This window comes from Globicephala melas, chromosome 2 (genome assembly GCF_963455315.2).
Source record: "Globicephala melas chromosome 2, mGloMel1.2, whole genome shotgun sequence".
NCBI lineage: Eukaryota > Metazoa > Chordata > Mammalia > Artiodactyla > Delphinidae > Globicephala > Globicephala melas.
The window spans coordinates 165,088,081-165,108,516 of NC_083315.2; the positions used below are offsets into that span (position 1 = coordinate 165,088,081).

The window sequence follows — 20,436 nt, forward strand, 5'->3', positions numbered from 1 at the left end:
ATCTTGCCATGCAGTATTTCTTGCAGAATGGCCTCCTCTACGTTAGATGTGCTTGTCTTTAGGACATATGACAACTGCCATGGGAGTGAACTCAGAGGATAAGCAGTATCCAGTGTAGCCCAGACATTTTTGATACTCAGGACGACAAACACACATTTCTTTAGCTTGGCCGGATGTTGCTGACATAACTGGCCCCATGTTTCTCAAACTGGGGCATTGTGCAAGGCACCTTAGAGTCTATAAGTAAATGTATTTGGCCTTGTGAGGTCTCCAAAAAAGACTTAGTCTCCTTGACTAGGAAAATTACTCCAAAAGATAGGCTCAAAATTTAGAATATCAATACTGGTGTGCAATCTAAGTAAAATGTGAAGATAATCAGTACCTACCTGGAGTGTATCAATTTTCCAAGGTGAATGTCATTGAATTTCTTGGTGTATATACTTTCCTTCGGTTCATTCTCGGGCACATATGCATAAAAGATCATTTCATTTAAGGTGATATACTGTGGAGCAAGGACAGTCTCAAAGCCCATGTCAGGAGCCTGGAACATGAAAAAAGAAAGTACTGAATTTAAACGAGTTTAAATTTCCATTATGGCAAAATGAAAATAAGATTTGCTTCCAGTTCACATCAAAACAATACTGCTTTGCTTATAAATAGGAGGACTAGTTCAACACATTCTGTCTGAATGTCCACGCATGTGCAAGGGAAAACTCACTTTTCTGTTGAGGAGGAAAAGAAATTCTGAGAAGTTCAGTTTAAGATTCCCACGTAGAAGGCTGCAGTGGGAGATGTGAATGTCTTGTCTTGTGTGTGTGGGAGGAGTCTGGAGGCGCAGATTCTAGAATTCAGTTCCTATTTGGAGTTTTCTGTAAGCGAGGGGCAGGGAAGAACCTCTCGTCACTTGAGAGCTGCCCCCCACCCCCCACAATCTCACGCTGGTGACTCTGCACAGCTGCCGCTGAGTCCCCAACACTGGTGGTTCACAAGGCTTTCCCTCACTGTCAACACGGGCACCTTTGGACCAGATTTCTGACCCACAGGTCTTCTTTCCAACACACCCTTCTCTGATCCTGATCTTGTCCAGATTTGGGAACTTGCAGGGGTGAGAAGACAGGTAGGGACCAGCCCCCAGGGGGATGCTGGAGTCACCCTTGTTGCTATGACAGGAGGAGGGGTGGTAGATGGTACAGGCTGGTTGGGACGCCACCATCAAGTAGTGCCTTCCAGACCCATTTTCTGTCATGCCTTTTCCTCTGGCCTCTAAAAGTTGGGAACCCACGGAGAAGAGAGAGTGGGAAACAGATGCCAGGAGAATACATGTGGGACTGAACAGATGGCTTAAGGAGTCTTGAAAATTACTGACAATGCTTTAAGGGTTCTGCATGACACTCTAGACTGGGAGTGCCAAGAACATCCCATGGAAAGAATGTGCAAGTCCAGGGAAAGGCCGCAGAATGACTGAAAGCTTGCTGCCTGATTCGATGTCTGATTCCAGTGACTAACCCGTGATGTGTGTAATTTGGGGTGAATTATTTAGCCTCCCTGCACTTCACTTTCCTTATGGGTAAAATGAGGGTAAATAATTGTTATAAAGATTAAGTGTTCATGACAGTGCCTGGCACCTAGTCGGAGCCAAATAAGGTCTAGGGATCGTTTGTATCCAGAGACAATATATGTATAGTGTGTTTAGGGAGAGGGAGGTCGTAATATTGAGAGTAAGTTCCTTGAACTCACTCGCCCTGAGTATAAAAACCCCCACTGGCTTTTGATTTAATAATTTAAACTTTCACATAAGAGAACTAAAACATTTCCTACAAATTGTGAAGTTAGTGAAAATTGAGGTAACTGCTTTTGTGGTTAGTGCTACCCTCCCGCTCACGTGATTTGATTTATTTCTATGCAGAGCCACACAACAGATGGGCAAATAAATACACAAGGAGTCGCGTGATGGCATCTTACTGTCACTAGAAAGTTCCACTTTACTCTCTACAAATATCTCGGACAGACAGGGAAGTTAAAACACCATGTTCTGAACCGCAGTTAAAACAGAGTCATCCTTGAGTCCTCCTTTATTCTGTTTCCTTTAAGCCAAAGGGCAGGTTTTATTAAGTCCCAGTCAAAAAATAGGTTTGATTCTTTGCTGATACATTGATGAAAATTCATTATTAATTATTATTAATTCATGATTATGTGCCCCGTGATGAGTTCTTAGGCATATATACCTTCATAAGTGGCACATTATACATTAAAATTATTAGAAAAATCTGCATGAAGTATCTTCTGTGACACACATAACACCTTTCTCTGTTAGCATTAGAAAAGGAAGAAACAAGGGGGCAGGGTTAATATGAAAGAAGAAAGGTCAAATATTGGGAAAAAACAGAACTCATGTTTCTTCAAGGTCAACCTTGAGAGGCAGAGAGTCAAACCCACCATGGATCTGGGTTGGATCTAGCTTAGAATATCTGGTGGTTTGCTGTGAAGACATTTATATGAAGATATTCTGGGTGGATATAAATCTATATAGCTCTGTATGTGACTTGAAAGATTTTGGAGATGTTCCCTGATATATGGAGGTTTTTCCTTTAGTTAAATAGAGCAAAGAGCATTAATAAGAGTTTGTAAGGAAAACACTTTCCCATTTCCACTTAAAACAAGACAAACTGTTTCAATGCATTATATCACTGACCTGTCCAAAAATACCTTTAGAATTTCCAAAGGCAGCAAGTGACCCACCAGCTTCAAAATGATCCGGAGTCAGTTTATGTATGAATCCCATGTGGTCATAGTATAATGTGAAAATTTTATCAGAAATAGATCCAATTTTACTATATCTTCCTAACCCTGTTAGGAAAGGAACAGACATCTCTTGATATTGATACGATACAACTAGAGAACTTTAAAAGCTATACCTTATAAAAACTCTATTTAAACTAAGAGGTGGGAGAAGGGCTCTGAGACTCCAGAATTAGCAAAATTCATGATAGTCTTTGGTTAAGTCCTTGGAAAGTCTTTTTCAAGCTCCATTTCATTACAGAACCTGTTCGCTGAAGTAGGTGAAGGACAGAGTGAGGGGGTGTCTAGAAGTATAGAGGAAAAGAGGTTAGCTCCTCCGGCAGTGGGTTCTCTTCCTAACACTGAAATCAGACTCCTGAGTAGGTAGAAGGCAGTGAGAAAATAACCCTTGGGGAGGCAAGGGGGAATTATCAGTAGAGACCACTGGGTCATTAGGTATACTAGGATTAATATGTTGAACCAAACTTGGTGTTTTGCGTTTCTCTTGTGTCTTAGGGCAACGTGTTGAGAGGAACTGGCAGTCATCTGGTGATGCAGCAACATTCACTGAACCAAACACTGATCCAGACAAAGAAAGTGTCCCCTCTCCTGGATGGAGGATGGAGACAGAGTGAATGCTGAGGTTTCAGGATGAGAAAGGTTGATTTCCAACCCCTCCCCCCACCAAGCTCCCTAATCCTCCCTAGTTTCTCCTGTCCTGACCCCTAAACACTGGAGTGCCCCAGGACTCAGTTCTTAGATATCTTCTACCATTATTTCTGGAGATCTCATCCAGTTCCAGGATTTTACTTTATTTTTTTAAATTAATTTTTATTGGAGTATAGTTGCTTTACAACGTTGTGTTAGTTTCTGCTGTACAGCAAAGTGAATCAGCAATACGTATACATATATCCCCTCTTTTCTGCATTTCCTTCCCATTTAGGTCGCCACAGAGCACTGAGTAGAGTTCCCTGTGCTATACAGGAGGTTCTCATTAGTTATCTATTTTATATGTAGTAGTATATATATGTCAATCCCAATTTCCCAATTCATCCCACCTCCCCTTCCCCCCTTGATATCCATAAATTTGTTCTCTATGTCTGTGTCTCTATTTCTGCTTTCAGGATTTTAAATCCATTTTTATGTGGATGATTCCCAAATTTAAACCTCCCATCTCATTCTCTTCCCTGAACTCCAGACTTATCTAACTGCCTAATGACATCTCCATATGCATGTCAGCCAAGCATCTCACATGGAACTCATCCCAAACGGAACTCCCAATCCTCACATTAAACCCCCTCCATCCTCAGCCTTCCTCATTTCCAGTAAGGGCAACTGTGTTATTCCTGCTGCTCAGTCCAAAAACCATACAGCCATTCTTAATTCCTCTCTTCCTCTCACACCCTGTGTCTAATCCATCAGCAAATCCTACTGACGTCAGCCTCAAAAAATATATATATAGAACGCAGCCACTTCTCACCACAATCACCCTGGACAAGCCAATATATATATTTATTTATTGTGAAATTTAGAATGAGGAATGAGCTCATGCAATTATGGAGGCTGAGAAGTTCTATGATCTGCTGTCTGTAAGGTAGAGAACCAAAGGCCCAAGCACCAGGGGAGCTGAGTGTAACTCCCAGTTGAAGCCCAAAGGCCTGAGAACTGGGTTTGTGGGGTGGGAGGGCAGGGGAAAACTGATGATGTCCAAGCTCAAGCTGGCGGGCAAGAAGCAAAAGGGGTGAATTCCTCTTGCCTCCACCTTTTTGTTCTACTTAGGCCCTTAAGAGATTGGATGATGCCCACCCATACTGAGGAGGACAGTCTATGGATTCAAATGTTAATCTCATCCAGATACACCCTCACGGCCACACACAGAAATAATATTTAATCTGGGCACCCCTTGGCCCAGTCAAGCTGACACATCAAATTAACCATTACAATTGTTAAGGTTCAATATGCCATATTTCATCTATAAACATAAGATACACTTTTTTTTCCTTCACATTTTCACATCGTGGAAATGGAGATATTTTATAATTGATCTGTCTTATAATCATTGTCCAATAGGTGGCACTCACACCATAATAGTCAATTGGCTACACATGTATGTATTATACTTTGTCTCCGCTCTTTATACTGTCATCACTTTACTGAATCACTGGTATAATACATGCTGAGCTTTAATGCTGCTTAAAATGCCTTAAAATATTACATTATAATCTGGTATTGAAACAAAATTATTATGGGTTCAGCAAGAGAGAAAAACAAAGCAGGGCATAGATTTATCAATAAAGCAAAAGTCGCTAAAGAATTACCACACTGCCGTATTTTCTTGTAGAACAATCACCAGGTATTTTATAAGACCTAAGAAAAAAGAAACCTACAAGTAGATGAAATGACATTATGTTTTACTATGGAGATACACATGAAATTATTGCCTTATCACACAGAACGCTGGGGAAATGTCAGCACAGTCCATGCATCATCCACGATCACTGTTAAAACACTGTGTTAAAGTTTAATTGGAAGAGTTTTTCCTTTCTTTGTGTTAATAGAACAAAGTGCATCTTACACTCAATGAAGCTCACATTTGATGAAATATGTTTACAACATTCTTCTGTTGGTTTTGCATATGAACAACTAGTTGAGTTGGTTCTTAGGTAATATTTTTCTCTGAAAGTTCTTTAAAAGAATATGTGATATTCATTGTTGTAGCAGAAAAATCCAAGGCTGCCTTGATGTTTTGCTGTGCTTTAAAAATTCTTTTTTTTCTTGGCTGCATTTGATCTTCATTGCTGTGCACGGGCTTTCTCTAGTTGCGGCGAGTGTAGGCTCTTCTTCGTTGTGATGTGCGGGCTTCTCACTGTGGTGGCTTCTCTTGTTGCAGAGCATGGGCTCAGTAGTTGTGGCTCATGGGCCCTAGAACGTGCAGACTTCAGTAGTTGTGGTGCACAAGCTCTAGAGCACAGGCTCAGTAGTTGTGGCACACGGGGTTAGTTGCTCAGCGGCATGTGGGATCTTCCCAGACCAGGACTCAAACCTGTGTCCCCTGCATTGGCAGGCGGATTCTTAACCACTGTGCCACCAGGGGAGTCCCTGGCTTTACATTTTCTATTTCAAATAATTCAGAAGTGTTTTTGCTTTTATTATTGGTTTTGCTTTTAGTTAAAAAAATTAATGTTTTATCAATTTTGGTTTCCTTTATTCTTCCTATTTTCAGTATTTATACATCCATTCATTCATATCAGAGGGGTACAATGTGCCAGGAAGAGAAATACAGAGCCACCACCTTTGTTCATCACTGAAAATCCCTACCACTTGCAATTTCTCAATCTTTAGCATCTATATTTGTCATCCGAGATTCTTTCTAATTATTTATTCATTCTATATGTGGACATGTTTCTATAGTTTATATCTATAATTTTTAATAATTTATATTGCCAATTTAGTTTAGTTTTCTGAGGTATTAAATATTTTTACTATTTTCAAAGTAATCTTGCTTAGTCTATGTTGACTTCTGTTTCATATTATGTGTTTATTCTCTATTTGCCCATTCCCCTGGATCCATTCTCAGACTTCCTCTTCCCTATTTGGTGCACTGAAAGGCTCACCCCTGTGTATTTCAATACTTCCACTCTGTTTCCAGCTGGATTCTGAATGGGTTTGGCCAGTGAAAGGCACTAGCAGGAGATAATAACAAGGGAAGGAAAGAGAAGTCTGTCTGTCTATCTATCAATCTATCTGTCATCTATTTATTTGCATTACCCCTTTAACTAAAGGGACTGTAATGGCTTTCTTCCATTGCTAGTCTCTGGGTATTTTAATATTATTATTGGTTCCTTTAACTCTGTCCACCATTCTGCAAATAATTCCCTTATAAAGGCTCTTCAGGTGAAACACTTGAGTGGTATTAGGTTCTTGCCAGGATTATTACTGATACAGTATTTTTTTTTTTTTTTTACCAGACATGTCCCTAGAAACAGTATCAAAATGGGATTCTGGGACTGAGTAGCTTATACATTTAAGGAATGCAAAGATGTCTTGTTATGCCTGGCAGATATTGTGAACTGGCAATCCGTACCAAGCACGGGCAACACAATTACTCAAATTATATTGGATGGAGTAGGTCTGTGGAGGGCAAGACTTCAGGTGATCAAATCGGGTGGCTGTGCTTGATTACAATAACAATCATAGTTTTTAGTATGACTTATTAGGTGTATTAGAAAGCTTAACAAAAACAATAACAACAACAAAACAACAAACTTATGACCTTGAATATCCAGCTCAAGGCCAGTGTAGAGAACCTGACAGCTGTATGGGGAAGAGGGAACCTTACCTCACCACACACAAAATCAGGAATTTTAAACAGACCTATATAAGCAATCTAAAATAATTAATCTCCTAGAAGAAAACAGGAGAATATCTTCATAAGTTTGGGATAGACAAAGATTCCTTAAACAGGATATACAAAGCAAGAAGCACTAACTATAAAGAAAAGGCTGAGAAATTGATCATCTAAAAATTAATAATTTTGGACTTCCCTGATGGCGCAGTGGTTGGGAGTCTGCCTGCTGGTGCAGGGGACGCAGGTTTGAGTCCTGGTCCGGGAAGATTCCACGTGCTGCGGAGCAGCTTGGCCCGTGTGCTGCAACTACTGAGCCTACGCTCTAGAGCCTGCGAGCCACAAATACGGAGCCCGTATGACACAACTACTGAAGCCCGCACGCCTAGAGCCCGTGCTTCGCAACAAGAGAAGCCACCGAAATGAGAAGCCCATGCACCACGAAGAGTAGCCCCTGCTTGATGCAACTAGAGAAAAGCCTATTTAGCCACGGAGACCCAGTGCAGCCAAAAATAAATAAATAAATTTATTTTAAAAAAAATTAATAATTTTGTTCATCCAAAGACACCATGAAAAGAATAAAAATTACAAGCCACTAATTGGGAAAAGATGTTTGCAAATTATATTTCTAAAAAAGGACTCATATCCATAATACATTAAAAACTCATACAAATCAATAAGAAAAAAGGCAATCCAATAAAATTTTATTAAAAAGACTTGAAGAGATAATTGACAAAAAATGATACAAAGATTGGCCAGTGAGGGACTTCTCTGGTGGCGTAGTGGTTAAGAATCCGCCTGCCATTGCAGGGGACACGGGTTCGATCCCTGGTCCAGGAAGATCCCACATGCTGTGGAGCAAGTAAGCCTGTGTGCCACAACTACTGAGCCTGCACTCTAGAGCCCACAAGCCACAACTACTGAGCCCACGTGCCACAACTACTGAAGACTGCACGCCCTAGAGCCTGAGCACTGCAACTACTGAAGCCCCCGCGCCTAGAGCCCATGCTCCGCAACAAAGAGAAGCCACCGCAACGAGAAGCCCGCGCACCGCAACGAAGAGTAGCCCCCGCTCGCCACAACTAGAGAAAGCCCGTGTGCAGCAACGAAGACCCAACGCAGACAAAAAATAAATAAAATTTTTAAAAAAAGATTGGCCAGTGAACATGTGAAAATGTGCTCAACATTATTATTCGTGGAAACTAAATCTTCAATGAGATACCATTACACACTCACCATAATGGCTTACTATTTAAAAGACAATACTAAGTGTTGGCCAGAAGAGGGAACAACTGGAATTCCTTCATATTGCTGGTGGGACAGTAAATTGATAAAATCACATTGGAAAAATGTTGGCAGCATTTAATATTTTTTCTCACAAAAACTAAACAAACATATACTTTATGATGTAGTAATTCCATTCTGACATTTATACCCAACAGAAATGAAAGCTCTGTCTAGCAAAAGACTTATACAAGAATGTTCATAACTGCTTTATTTGTAATAGGCTCCAAATGGAAGCAACTCAAATACCTACCAGCAGTGGAATGGATAAATAAATTGTTGTATATTCAGACCATGGAGGACCACGCAGCAGTGAAAAAGAGCAAATTACTAATACTTGTAACAATATGGAGGAATCTCAAAGTCATAATATTGACTGGAAAAAGTCAGACATTAAATATATACCACAGGGGTTTCCCTGGTGGCGCAGTGGTTGAGAGTCCACCTGCTGATGCAGGGGACACGGGTTCATGCCCTGGTCCGGGAAAATCCCACAGGCCGCAGAGCGGCTGGGCCCGTGAGCCATGGCCGCTGAGGCTGTGCCTCCGGAGCCTGTGCTCCGCAACGGGAGAGGCCACAACAGTGAGGGACCGTGAACTGAAAAAAAAATATATATATATACACATATATATATATATATATATATATATATATATACCACATAATTCTATTTATATGAAGTTCACAACCAGGCAAAACTAATCTATGGTATTAGAAGTCAGGATAATGGCTACCCTTAGAAGTATACTGATAAGAAAAGGCATGTGGGACCTTTCCAGAGTACTGGGAATGTTCCATAGCTTGCTCTACTTTCCAACCCCTCCCAATGATACTGATAGTTATTTTTGTTTATTTCACAGTCACAGGATGCCTGATTGTCAGAATTCTAAATGCTACTACTGCACACCTTCTGTCTCAACAAATGATTCAGACAAATTAACCACAAGATTAACCTTGATACCAACATAAATTGAACAAAATTTTATTGACAGAAACGAGAATAAGTAAACATTGTGGGGAAGATCTGAGGGACTAGAATCAGAATTTTGTGCTCTCTACTTATCCTTGAATAAGGAAGGACCATTGAGGAGATATTATGATGGTAAAACTGTTCCTGCTGGTGAGCATCAAGGACACAGGATCAAGGCCTTAGAAGCCATGCTTTATGAAGTCATATCAGAAACTTTTAGAAAGCTTGTTGTTTAGAATCATATCATAGACTTACAAGACCAGAAGAACCTGGTTTTAAGCTTGGACAGTCAAGAATGCTGGCAATGTTAAAAGCAAAGAAACAAACAAAAACCCCCAGACTCATTCTTGTCTTGGAGACAATTAGTATATTTCCTACTCTGGTTATACCTAATCAGGTATCTCCAAGTTTACCCAATCTCCAAACTTACCCAATGATCTATAAAAGTGTACTTGAACATTGGGAGATCTACCTTCGGGGAAACTGTATTTCTTTTTTTTTTTTAAACCTTTATTGGAGTATAATTGCTTTCCAATGTGTTAGTTTCTGCTGTACCACAAAGTGAATCAGCTATATGTATACAAACATCCCCATATCCCCTCCCTTGTGAGCCTCCCTCCCACCCTCCCCATCCCACCTCTCTAGGTCATCACAAAGCATGGAGCTGATCTCCCTGTGCTATGCGGTAGCTTCCTATTAGGGGAAGGGGAAGCTGGGATGAAGTGAGAAAATAGCATTGACATATATACACTACCAAATGTAAAATGGATGGCTAGTAGGAGACTAGTAGTGAAGGTAGATCTTCCTTGCCTATTAAGTTATTGAATTTCAGCATTATTTTTTTCACAACTGGTAGTTTTATTATCTCATGAACACCTGAAAAAATGAACCTTAAAATGTATGAAAAATATAAACCTCTCTGAAGAAAACATTAAGAGTAAAGCTTCATGCTCATGAATTAGGCAATGGTTTCTTAGATAAGACAGCAAAATCACAAACAACAAAAGGAAAAAGAGATTGGACTTAGTTAAAATTTAAAACGTTTGTGCCACAAAAAAACACCATCAGGAATGTAAAAAATGCATAGAATGAGAGAAAATACATGCAAATCATATATCTCTTAAGGGACTTACATTCAGAATATATAAAGTACTTTTATAACTCACCAATAAAAAAACAATTAACTCAATTTTAAATTGGCAAAGGATTTGAATAAGTATTTCTCCAAAGAAGATATATTAGTGACCAATAAACACATGGAAAGATTCTTAATATCATTAGTCATTAGAGAAATGCAAATCAAAACCACGAGATACAATTTCCCATCCACTACAGTAACTAAAATTTTAAAAAGACAGATAATAATAAGTGTTGGTGAGGATGTAGAGAAATAATCCTCATACATTGCTGGTGGGAATGTAAAATGGTACAGCCATAGTTTGACAGTTCTTCAAAACGTTAAACATAGAGTTACCATATGACCTAGCAATGAGAATCCTAAGTATATACCCAAAAGAACTGAGAGCATATGTCTACACAAAACTTGTACACAGATGTTCATAATAGTATTATTCATAATAGCCAAAACAGTGTAAAAAACATCAAATGTACATCAACCCAAATATCCTGATGAATGGATAAACAAAATGTGCCAAATCCATATAATAAAATATTATTCATCCATAAAAAGGAATGAAGTACTGATATATGCTACAACATGGATGAAACTTGAAGACATATTAAATCAATAAGTCAGTCACAAAAGGACAAATACTGTATGATTCTACTTATATGGGGTATCTAGAGTGGTCAGATTCAGAGAGACAGAAAGTAGTTGCCTGGGGCTGGAGGGAAGAGAGAATGGAGAGTTATTGTTTAATGGCTATGGAGTTTAAGTTTAGAAAGATGGAAACATTCTGGAGGGAGATGGATGGTGATGATGGTTGCACAACAATGTGAATATACCTAATGCTACTGAGCCATACCCCTAAAAGAAATTAAAATGTTAAAATCTGTGTTGTGTATATTTTAACAAATAAATAAATTGGAGTAAACAAAACCACCAGCAGGAATCAACAACAACAACAAAAGAACCATATTATGCCAAAAGGTAGAAAAGTATGAGCTAAGGAAAGGAAGAGAAACTTCTGATGTAACAGGTCACACTACTCTATGTCTAACCCTTTAAAGCAATATAGAGAGAAGGAAGGTAAATCAACAAAATCCTGAGGACTCTCAGTAATATCCTCCTAAGGAGACAGAGGTTGACAGTGGATGAGATGGTTTCCAAAGGAAAAGCAAAGGGAAAAACCAGCCCTCTTAAGTGAAGTCAGGTTCACCACCTTCCAAGGTCCTTTACTGAGTTGAGGGAATGAATCAAGTGCTACCTAGATGAGGTGAAGCAAACAGTCTCAAGAATAATTTACCCACATTGCATCAGAGCAAACTGAAGATCTACCAGTGCTGTACACTTTAGTGATGAACCAGAGAAAAAGAGGAGGAGGAGGAAGAGAAGGAGGAGAAGATGTGAGGGAGGAAAGGGGTAAAGAAGAAGGTAGAATAGGGGAGGGAAGGGGAGAGGAAAAGGCAGAATAGGAAGGCACTGATAGCATATAAGAGATATAAAGAATCCAGTCGGACAAAGCATATCCCAAGATAAGGTAAAATTTCCTCTGTATTTTGCATCAAAAGACTTTAATGAATTAATAGATTCAACAAGACAAGATCTCAAAGCCTCAATAACTGAATGACAACATGAAAAGGCAGATCATAGAGATAGAGAAATAAATTGAGAGCCATGTCCCTTTATCATTCTAGGCTCCAAGACAGGTTAACAAAATTTAACTGTGTTGGAAGCAGGGAGGCATCTGTCAATAAGATCAATCAATATGAATTTTTCCTTTCAACTGTGCAAACTGAGAGGAGCTATGTAGGCTTGATCAATGACATCAATGACGAAATTTGACATCAATGACAAAATTACCAAACCAAGTAAATGGAGAGCCATATATCATTTACCCACCTCCACCTCTTACAAGCTGTGTGACTTTATTTTTTTTATTTTTATAAATTTATTTATTTATTTATTTATGGCTGCATTGGGTCTTCATTTCTGTACATGGGCTTTCTCTAGTTGCGGTGAGCGGGGGCTACTCTTCGTTGCAGTGCGCAGGCTTCTCACTGCGGTGGTTTCCTGTTGCGGAGCATGGGCTCTAGGCACATGGGCTTCAGTAGTTGTGGCTCGTGGGCTCTAGAGCGCAGCCTCAGTAGTTGTGGTACACAGGCTTCCTTGCTCCGTGGCATGTGGGATCTTCCCGGACCAGGGCTCGAACCCGTGTCCCCTGCATTGGCAAGCAGATTCTTAACCACTGCACCACCAGGGAAGCCCAAGCTGTGTGAGTTTAATCATATCAATTTAAACTGTAAAAGTAATTTAACATTACCTATTTCAACTTGGTTGTTGTGAATATTAGATGATATTTGTAACATGCTGAGTACAACTATAGTAGCTCAGTGAGTGGGAGCTATTATTATTTGTCTTTGGGAGGGTAAAAAAAATCACTGAAATTGTAAATGAGAATAAAGCATGATGTTTCAGAGTCCCCCTGCTTTAGGGTTGTTCATAGGATCCTATTTTTGTAGATCCTAAAAATCCATCATCACCACACACACCCCCCACCAGAGGATTTTGGGAAGATGGGATGTACTAGAAATCTCTCTCCCCACTTGGACAACAATTGCACTGGAACAATCTATCTGATGTAATAGTTTGGGAACTCTGGAGTCTATTGAAGGCTTGCAACTTCCAGAGGAAGACTCGGGTAGTAAATTGTGGTTAATTTCAGCCCTTAGCACAGTAGAAGCTACCCATCCTCCACCTCTAGCCTCAGGGCAGGCAGTCATGCATGTGTTCCTGGGGCTGTTGCACACAGCTTGCAGGAGCCAGTGTGGGCAAAAAGGATCTTGTTCTCCAAATATTGGGGATCTGTGCTCTGTTTGCTGATTGCAGCTTCTTATCACAGAGGTGCAGACAAAAAGGAGGGTGGCCATTCTTGTTGCACCTCTTTCAGTGTTGCAAGTCCACTCCCCACTGGCTGAAATGACTTCCAGGGAATTTAAAGGTCTGAGCCCTTCCCCCTTATCTACCCCATCATTTGTCTCTTTTTTTTCCCTTTTGGGAACCAGACATTAAAGACTAGGACATTTGAGGTATTATCAAAAAGACAAGAGGCAACAAGTGTTGGTGAAGATGTGGAGAAAAGAGAACACTGTTGGTGGGAATGTAAATTGGTGCAGCCACTGTGGAAAACAGTGTGAAGACTCCACAAAAATCAAAAATAAAACTACCGTATGATTCAGTGATTCAACTTTTGGGTATATATCCACAGGAAATGAAATCACTATCTCAAAGAGATATCTGCATCCCCATTTTCAATGCAGCATTATTCAGAATAATCAAGACAGGAAAACAACCTAAGTGTTCACCAACAGATGAATGGATAAAGAAAATGTGGTATATATACACAATAGAATATTATTTGGCCATTAAAAAGAAGGAAACCCTGCCATTTGCAACAATGGATGAAACAGAAGGCATTATGCTAAGTGAAATAAGTCAAAGAAAGACAAATGCTGTATGACCTCACTTATATGTAGAATCTATTAAAAAGTCAAACTAATAGAAATTGAGAGCAGAATGGTGGTTGCCAGGAGTGTGGTGGCAGGGGAATGGGGAATGGGTAATTGGTAAAGGTGGTTGAAGGGGACAAATTTCCAATTATAAGATGAATAAGTTCTGAGGATGCAACATACAGTACAGTGACACAGTTAACAATACTATACATATATTTGAAAGTTGCTAGGAGGGTAAGTCTAAAAAGTTCTCATCACACAAAAAAATTATAACTATGTAAGATGACTGATGTGTTAACTAACCTTATTGTGATAATCGTTTTGCAATATATACATATATTAAATCGTTACACTGTACATCTTAAACTTACACAATATTATGTCAATTATATCTCAGTAAAGCTGGGGAGAAAGACTAGGACATTCAAAAGCAACTGCATACACAAGGAAAATTTAGAAACTGACCACATACACTTGGGGAAAGGTACAGGCTCAGGAAAGACCTAAGAAGGTCTTGAGTTTACATCTCAGGCTAATCCTTGGCACAGAGACAGCCCACAACAATAAAAAAACAAAAACATTAACAACAAAAAAGCAAACCCTGGGGAAGGGGGAGAATCTGACTTCCAGATCTACTATATTATTAGATTCAAATGTCCAGTATTCAACAAAAAAATCACAAGGCATACAAAAAAAACAGAAAATATAGCCCATTCAAAGGAAAAAATTAAATCAACAGAAATGTTCCATCTTAAAGATATTCAAAAAACTAAAGGAAGATGTGGAAAAAGTCAAGAAAATAATACATGAACAAAATGGAAATATCAATAAAGAGATAGAAAAACTAAAAGAACCAAAAAGAAATTCTACAGCTGAAAAAGCACAATAACTGAAATTAAAAATTTGCTAGAGGGGGGCTTCCCTGGTGGCGCAGTGGTTGAGAGTCCGCTTGCCAATGCAAGGGACACGGGTTCATGCCCTGGTCCGGGAAGATCCCACATGCCACGGAGCGGGTCTAGGCCTGTGAGCCATGGCCGCTGAGCCTGCGCATCCGGAGCCTGTGCTCTGCAACGTGAGAGGCCACAACAGTGAGAGGCCCGCGTACTGCAAAAAAAAAAAAAATTTGCTAGAGGGATTGAAAGGTAGAAGAATCAGTTAATTTGAAAATAGGACAATGAAAATTAGCGAGTCTGAGGAACAGAAAGAAAAATCATTGAAGCAAAGTGAATAATGGTTTGTAAGTGTACTTGTGTTTTCTATATGATTTAAGAGACTAATACATTTAAAGAAAAAAATGATTAATGTAAAAGCTAGTATTACTTACTGTTAACTTGGGTTTGTAACTCCAAATCTCATTTTCTACATAATTTAGGAGACTTACGCATTTAAAAGAATTACTAATTTATGTTTGGAGGCACACAATATATAAGGATGTAATTTTGTGACATCAACAGCTGAAACAACAGTAGTTGGAGACTTCAATACCCCACTCACAATTATGGACAGAACACCGGACAGAAGATAGGTAAGGACATCAAGTACTTAAACAGTGCAGTAAACCAACTGGATCTAATAGACATACACAGAACATTCCACCCAACAACAGTACATACACTTCTTAAGGGCATATGGAACAATTTCCAGGACAGACCATATGTTATACCACAAATTAAGTTTCAACAGACTTAAGAAGATAAATATCACACAAAGTATCTCCTCTGATCACAAGGAGATGAAGTTAAAAATTAATAACAAAGAAAACTGGAAATTCACAAAATTGTGGAAACTAAACAACACTCATTTGAACTAGCAACCTACCAAAGAAGAAATCACAAGGGAAATTGTAAAATACCTACAGACAAATGAAAATGAAAATACAATATACCAAAACTTATGGGATGAAGTGAAAGTGGTGCTAAGGGGGAGATTTATTACTCTAAATATTTACATTAAAAATAAGGAAGAGAGCTTCCCTGGTGGCGCAGTGGTTGAGAGTCCGCCTGCCAATGCAGGGGACACGGGTTCGTGCCCCGGTACGGGAGGATCCCACATGCCGTGGAGCGGCTGGGCCTGTGAGCCATGGCGGCTGAGCCTACGCGTCCGGAGCCTGTGCTCCGCAACGGGAGAGGCCACAACAGTGAGAGGAAGAAATGAGTGAAGGGAGCCAAAAAGTACAAACTTCCAACTATAAAATAAATAAGTCATGGAGATGTACAGGAATACCTAGGAGATACTGCAAGTTTGTTTCTAGGCCAACACAATAAAGCAAATATTGCAATAAAGCAAGTCACATGGATTTTTTGGTTTCCCAGTGTATATAAAAGTTACGTTTACACTAGACTGTAGTCTATTAAGGGTGTAATAGTATTATGCCTTTAAAACAATGTATATACCTTAATTTAAAAATACTTTATCACTGAAAAATGCTAACCATCATCTGAAAATGGATGGTTGCTACAAACCTTCAGTTCGTTAAAAAAAAGCAATATTGCAAAGTGCAATAAAGCTAAGCACAATAAAATTACATATACCTGTAATGTACAGCATGGTTACTATAGTTAATAATACTGTATTACATATGTGAAAGTTGCTCAGAAAGTAGATCTTAAAGTTCTCATGACAAGAAAAAAAAATCTGTAACTATGTATGGTGATGGATGTTAACCAGACTTATTGTGGTAATCATTTTGCAATGTCTACAAATATAAAATCATTATGTTGTATACCTAAAACTAATATAACGTTATATGTCAATTATACCTCAATTAAAATTGTTAAAACAAAAACCAAGAAATTTCTCAAATCAACAATTTAACTTTAAAACTTAAGGAACTAGAAAAAGAAGAACAAAGTAAACCAAAAGCTAGCAAGAAAAAAGGAAATAATAAAGATTAGAGCAGAGATAAATGGAATAGAGAGTCAAAAAACAAGACAGAAAATCAATAAAATCAAAAGTTGATTCTTTGAAAAGATCAATAAACCTTTACCTAGATGAACTGAGAAAAAAAGAAAGACGACTCAAATTACTAAAATCAGAAGTGAAAGTGAGAACATTACTGCTACTTCTACAGAAGTATAAAGGATTATAAGAGAGTATTATAAACAACTGTACACCAGCAAATTGGATAAGCTAAATAAAATGGAAAAATTCCTAGAAAAAAAACCCTACAAGACTAAGTAAATCATGAAGAAATAGAAAATCTGAATAGACCTAAAACTAGTAAGGAGATTGAATTAGTAATAAAAAATCTCTCAACAAAGAAAAGCCCTGGACCTGATGGCTTCACTGGTGAATTCAACAAAACATTTAAAGAAGAGCTAATACTGATCCTTCTCAAACTTTTCCAAAAAATTGAAAAGGAGGGAACATTTCCCAACTCATTCCATGAAGCCAGTGTTATCCTGATACCAAAGCCAAACAAAAACACTATCAAAACAGAAAACAGAAAACTGTAGACCAATATCCCTGATGAGTAATGATGCAAAAATCCTCAACAAAATACTAGCACACAGAATTCAGCAGCCCATTAAAAGGATTATTCATCATGACTAAGTAGGGTTTATTCCTGTAATGCAAGGAACATTGAATGCAAACAACATATGAAAACTGATTAATGTAGTATACCACATTAACAGAATGAAAGAAAAAAACCCACAACATCATCTTAACTGATACAAAAGAGCATTTGACAAAATTCAACATACTTTCATGATAAAACTTAACAGACTAGAAATAGAAAAAAACTATGGGAGGTGGTGAGTGGGATGAATTGGGAGGTTGGGATTGAGATATATACACTATTGATACTATGTATAAAATAGATAACTAATGAGAACCTACTGTATAGCACAGGGAACTCTACTCAGTGCTCTATGGTGACCTAAATGAGAAGGAAATCCAAAAAAGAGGGGATATATGTATATGTATAGCTGATTCACCTTGCTGTACAGTGTAAACTAATACGATATTGTAAAACAACTATACTCCAATAAAAATTATAAAAAAAGAAGAAAACTAACTAAACATAATGAAAACCATATATGAGAAACCCACAGTGAACATTATACTCAAGGGTGAAAGACTTAAAGCTTTTCCTCTAAGATCAGGAACAAGGCAAGGAAGCCCACTCTCACCACTTCTATTCAATATAGTACTGGAAGTTCTAGCCAGAGCCATTAGGCAAGAGAAAGAAGTTAAAAGCATCAGAATTGAAAAGGAAGTAGTAAAATCATCTCTGTTCACAGATGATGTGATCTTATATGTAGAAATCCCTAAAGTTTCTACAAAAAAAAAAGAAAGAAACCTTTTAGAACTAATAATGGAATTTAGCAAAATAGCATGATATAAAATCATCACTCAAAAATCAGTTGCATTTCTGTACACTAACATGAATAATTAGAAGACAAAATTAGGAAAACAATTCCATTTACAATAGCATCAAAAAACTACTTAAGAAATAACCAAATTAGTTAAGGGTAACCCACAGAATGGGAGAAAATATTTGCAAATCATATATCTGACAAGGGATTAATATGCAGAATAGATAGAAAACTCTTAAAACTCAACACTAAAAACAAGCAATCTGATTAACAAACAGGTAAAGGACTTGAAAAGACATTTCTCCAAAGAAGATTAAAAAATGGCCAATAAGGACATAAAAAGATGCTCAACATCACTAATAATTAGGGAAATGCAATCAAAACTATAATGAAAAACCACTTCACATCCATTAGGATGATTACTATCAAAAGACCAGAAAATAACAAGGGTTGGCAATGATGTGGAGAAACTGGAACTCTTTTGCACTGGGAGTCAGAATGTAAAATGGTACAGTGCTGTGTAAATAGTATTGCAGTTCCTCAAAAAATTAAATATAGAATTATCATATGATCCAGCGATCCCACTTCTGAGTATATACCCAAAAGAAATAAAAGCAGGTCTCAAAGATATATCTGTATAGCCATGTTCATAGCAACACTATTCACAATAGCTAAAACATGGAAGCAACCCAATTGTCCACTGATGTATGAAGGGACAAGCAAAATGTCATATATACCATACAACTGAATATTATTCAGCCTTAATGATGAAGAAAACTCTGACATATGCTATTACATAGATGACCCTTGAGGACATTATGCTAAGTGAAATAATCTAGTCACAAAAGGACAAACACTGTATGATTCCACTTATATGAGGTACCAAAGTAGTCAAAATCATAGAGACAGAAAGTAGAATGGTAGCTGTGAGAGGCTGTGGGGAAGAGGGAAGTGGGGATTTATTTTTTAAAGGGTATAGAGTTTCAAGATGAAAAGAGTTATGAAGATGGATGTTGGAGATACTTGCAGAATATTTGCATGTATTTAATACCACTGAACTATACACTTAAAAATGGTTAAGATGGTAAATTTTGTTATGTTTATTTTTATTACAGTAAAATTTTTTTTTAAATCCATCACCCCTAATAGGTCTGTGACCTTAGGATTAGTTCATTAATATGGCAGATTTTAAAATAAATCTTCTAATCCCTGGCTCACAGGTAGTGCTTATACCAATAAAAGTGAATTCCTCACCTGCCTTTGTCAAGTAAACCTTTCCACTTCGGGAAACAAAAGTAATAGCTGAAGTATAAAAACTATGATAAGTATTCTTTATGATATCATCATGAAAGTCAGCTATTAATTCAAAGGTGTTGCCGCCATCAATTGAAAGCCATACCTAAGGGAATAAAAAGATAATACCTCACTAAAGAGCTGCCATGTAACAGTCATCAGTTACCTAATCTTCCTACATAAGAAAAGTCATGCACCATGACCATACTCCCACATCCATCCCCCACACACAGACGTACAGAAAGACTCCTTACCTACTTGGTCAACCGTCTATTTCCTTCCTAGAGTTTGTGCAAAAGTGTACATGGCAGTCTTCAGTTTTAAACAGTATGCATTGTGAATGTACCAAAGAACAAAGTTATTCCATCATCTCCCAACTGGTCCTCCTTGCTCATAAAAGGATGATGTGTTGGATGTATTTGGATATGGAGGAGAGTGCTTATCCATATTAAAATGAGACTTCTGTGCTGAATTCCTTTATTAGTTCTAATCAGGTTTTTTTGTTTTTGTTTTGTTTGTTTTGTAGAATCTTCAGAGTTTTCTACATACAAGATCATATCATCTGTGCATAGAGATAATTTTACTTCTTCCTTTTATATGCAGATACTTTTAAATTTCTTTTTCTTGTCTAATAGCTCTGGTTAGAACTTCCAGTACTATATTGAATACAAGTGTTGAGAGTGGGCTTCCTTGCCTTCTTCCTGATCTTAGAGGAAAAGCTTTAAGTCTTTCACCATTGAGCATAATGCTCACTGTGGGTTTCTCATATATGGTTTTCATTATGTTCAGGTAGTTTTCTTCTATTTCTAGTCTGT

At 38.1% G+C, this 20,436-nt stretch overlaps 1 protein-coding gene across 1 annotated transcript in view; it reads right to left on the reverse strand.

Moving 5' to 3' along the window:
* The window catches only part of CATSPERB (cation channel sperm associated auxiliary subunit beta), a 128,664-nt gene that overhangs the window by 44,400 nt on the left and 63,828 nt on the right, over positions 1-20,436 (reverse strand). Inside the window, exons 14-16 of the mRNA XM_060293494.1 lie at positions 19,583-19,727; positions 2,693-2,847; positions 387-541 (exon numbers count right to left, since the gene is read on the reverse strand). Coding sequence (XP_060149477.1) covers positions 387-541; positions 2,693-2,847; positions 19,583-19,727 — 455 coding nt within the window. The remainder of the gene's footprint in view (positions 1-386; positions 542-2,692; positions 2,848-19,582; positions 19,728-20,436) is intronic.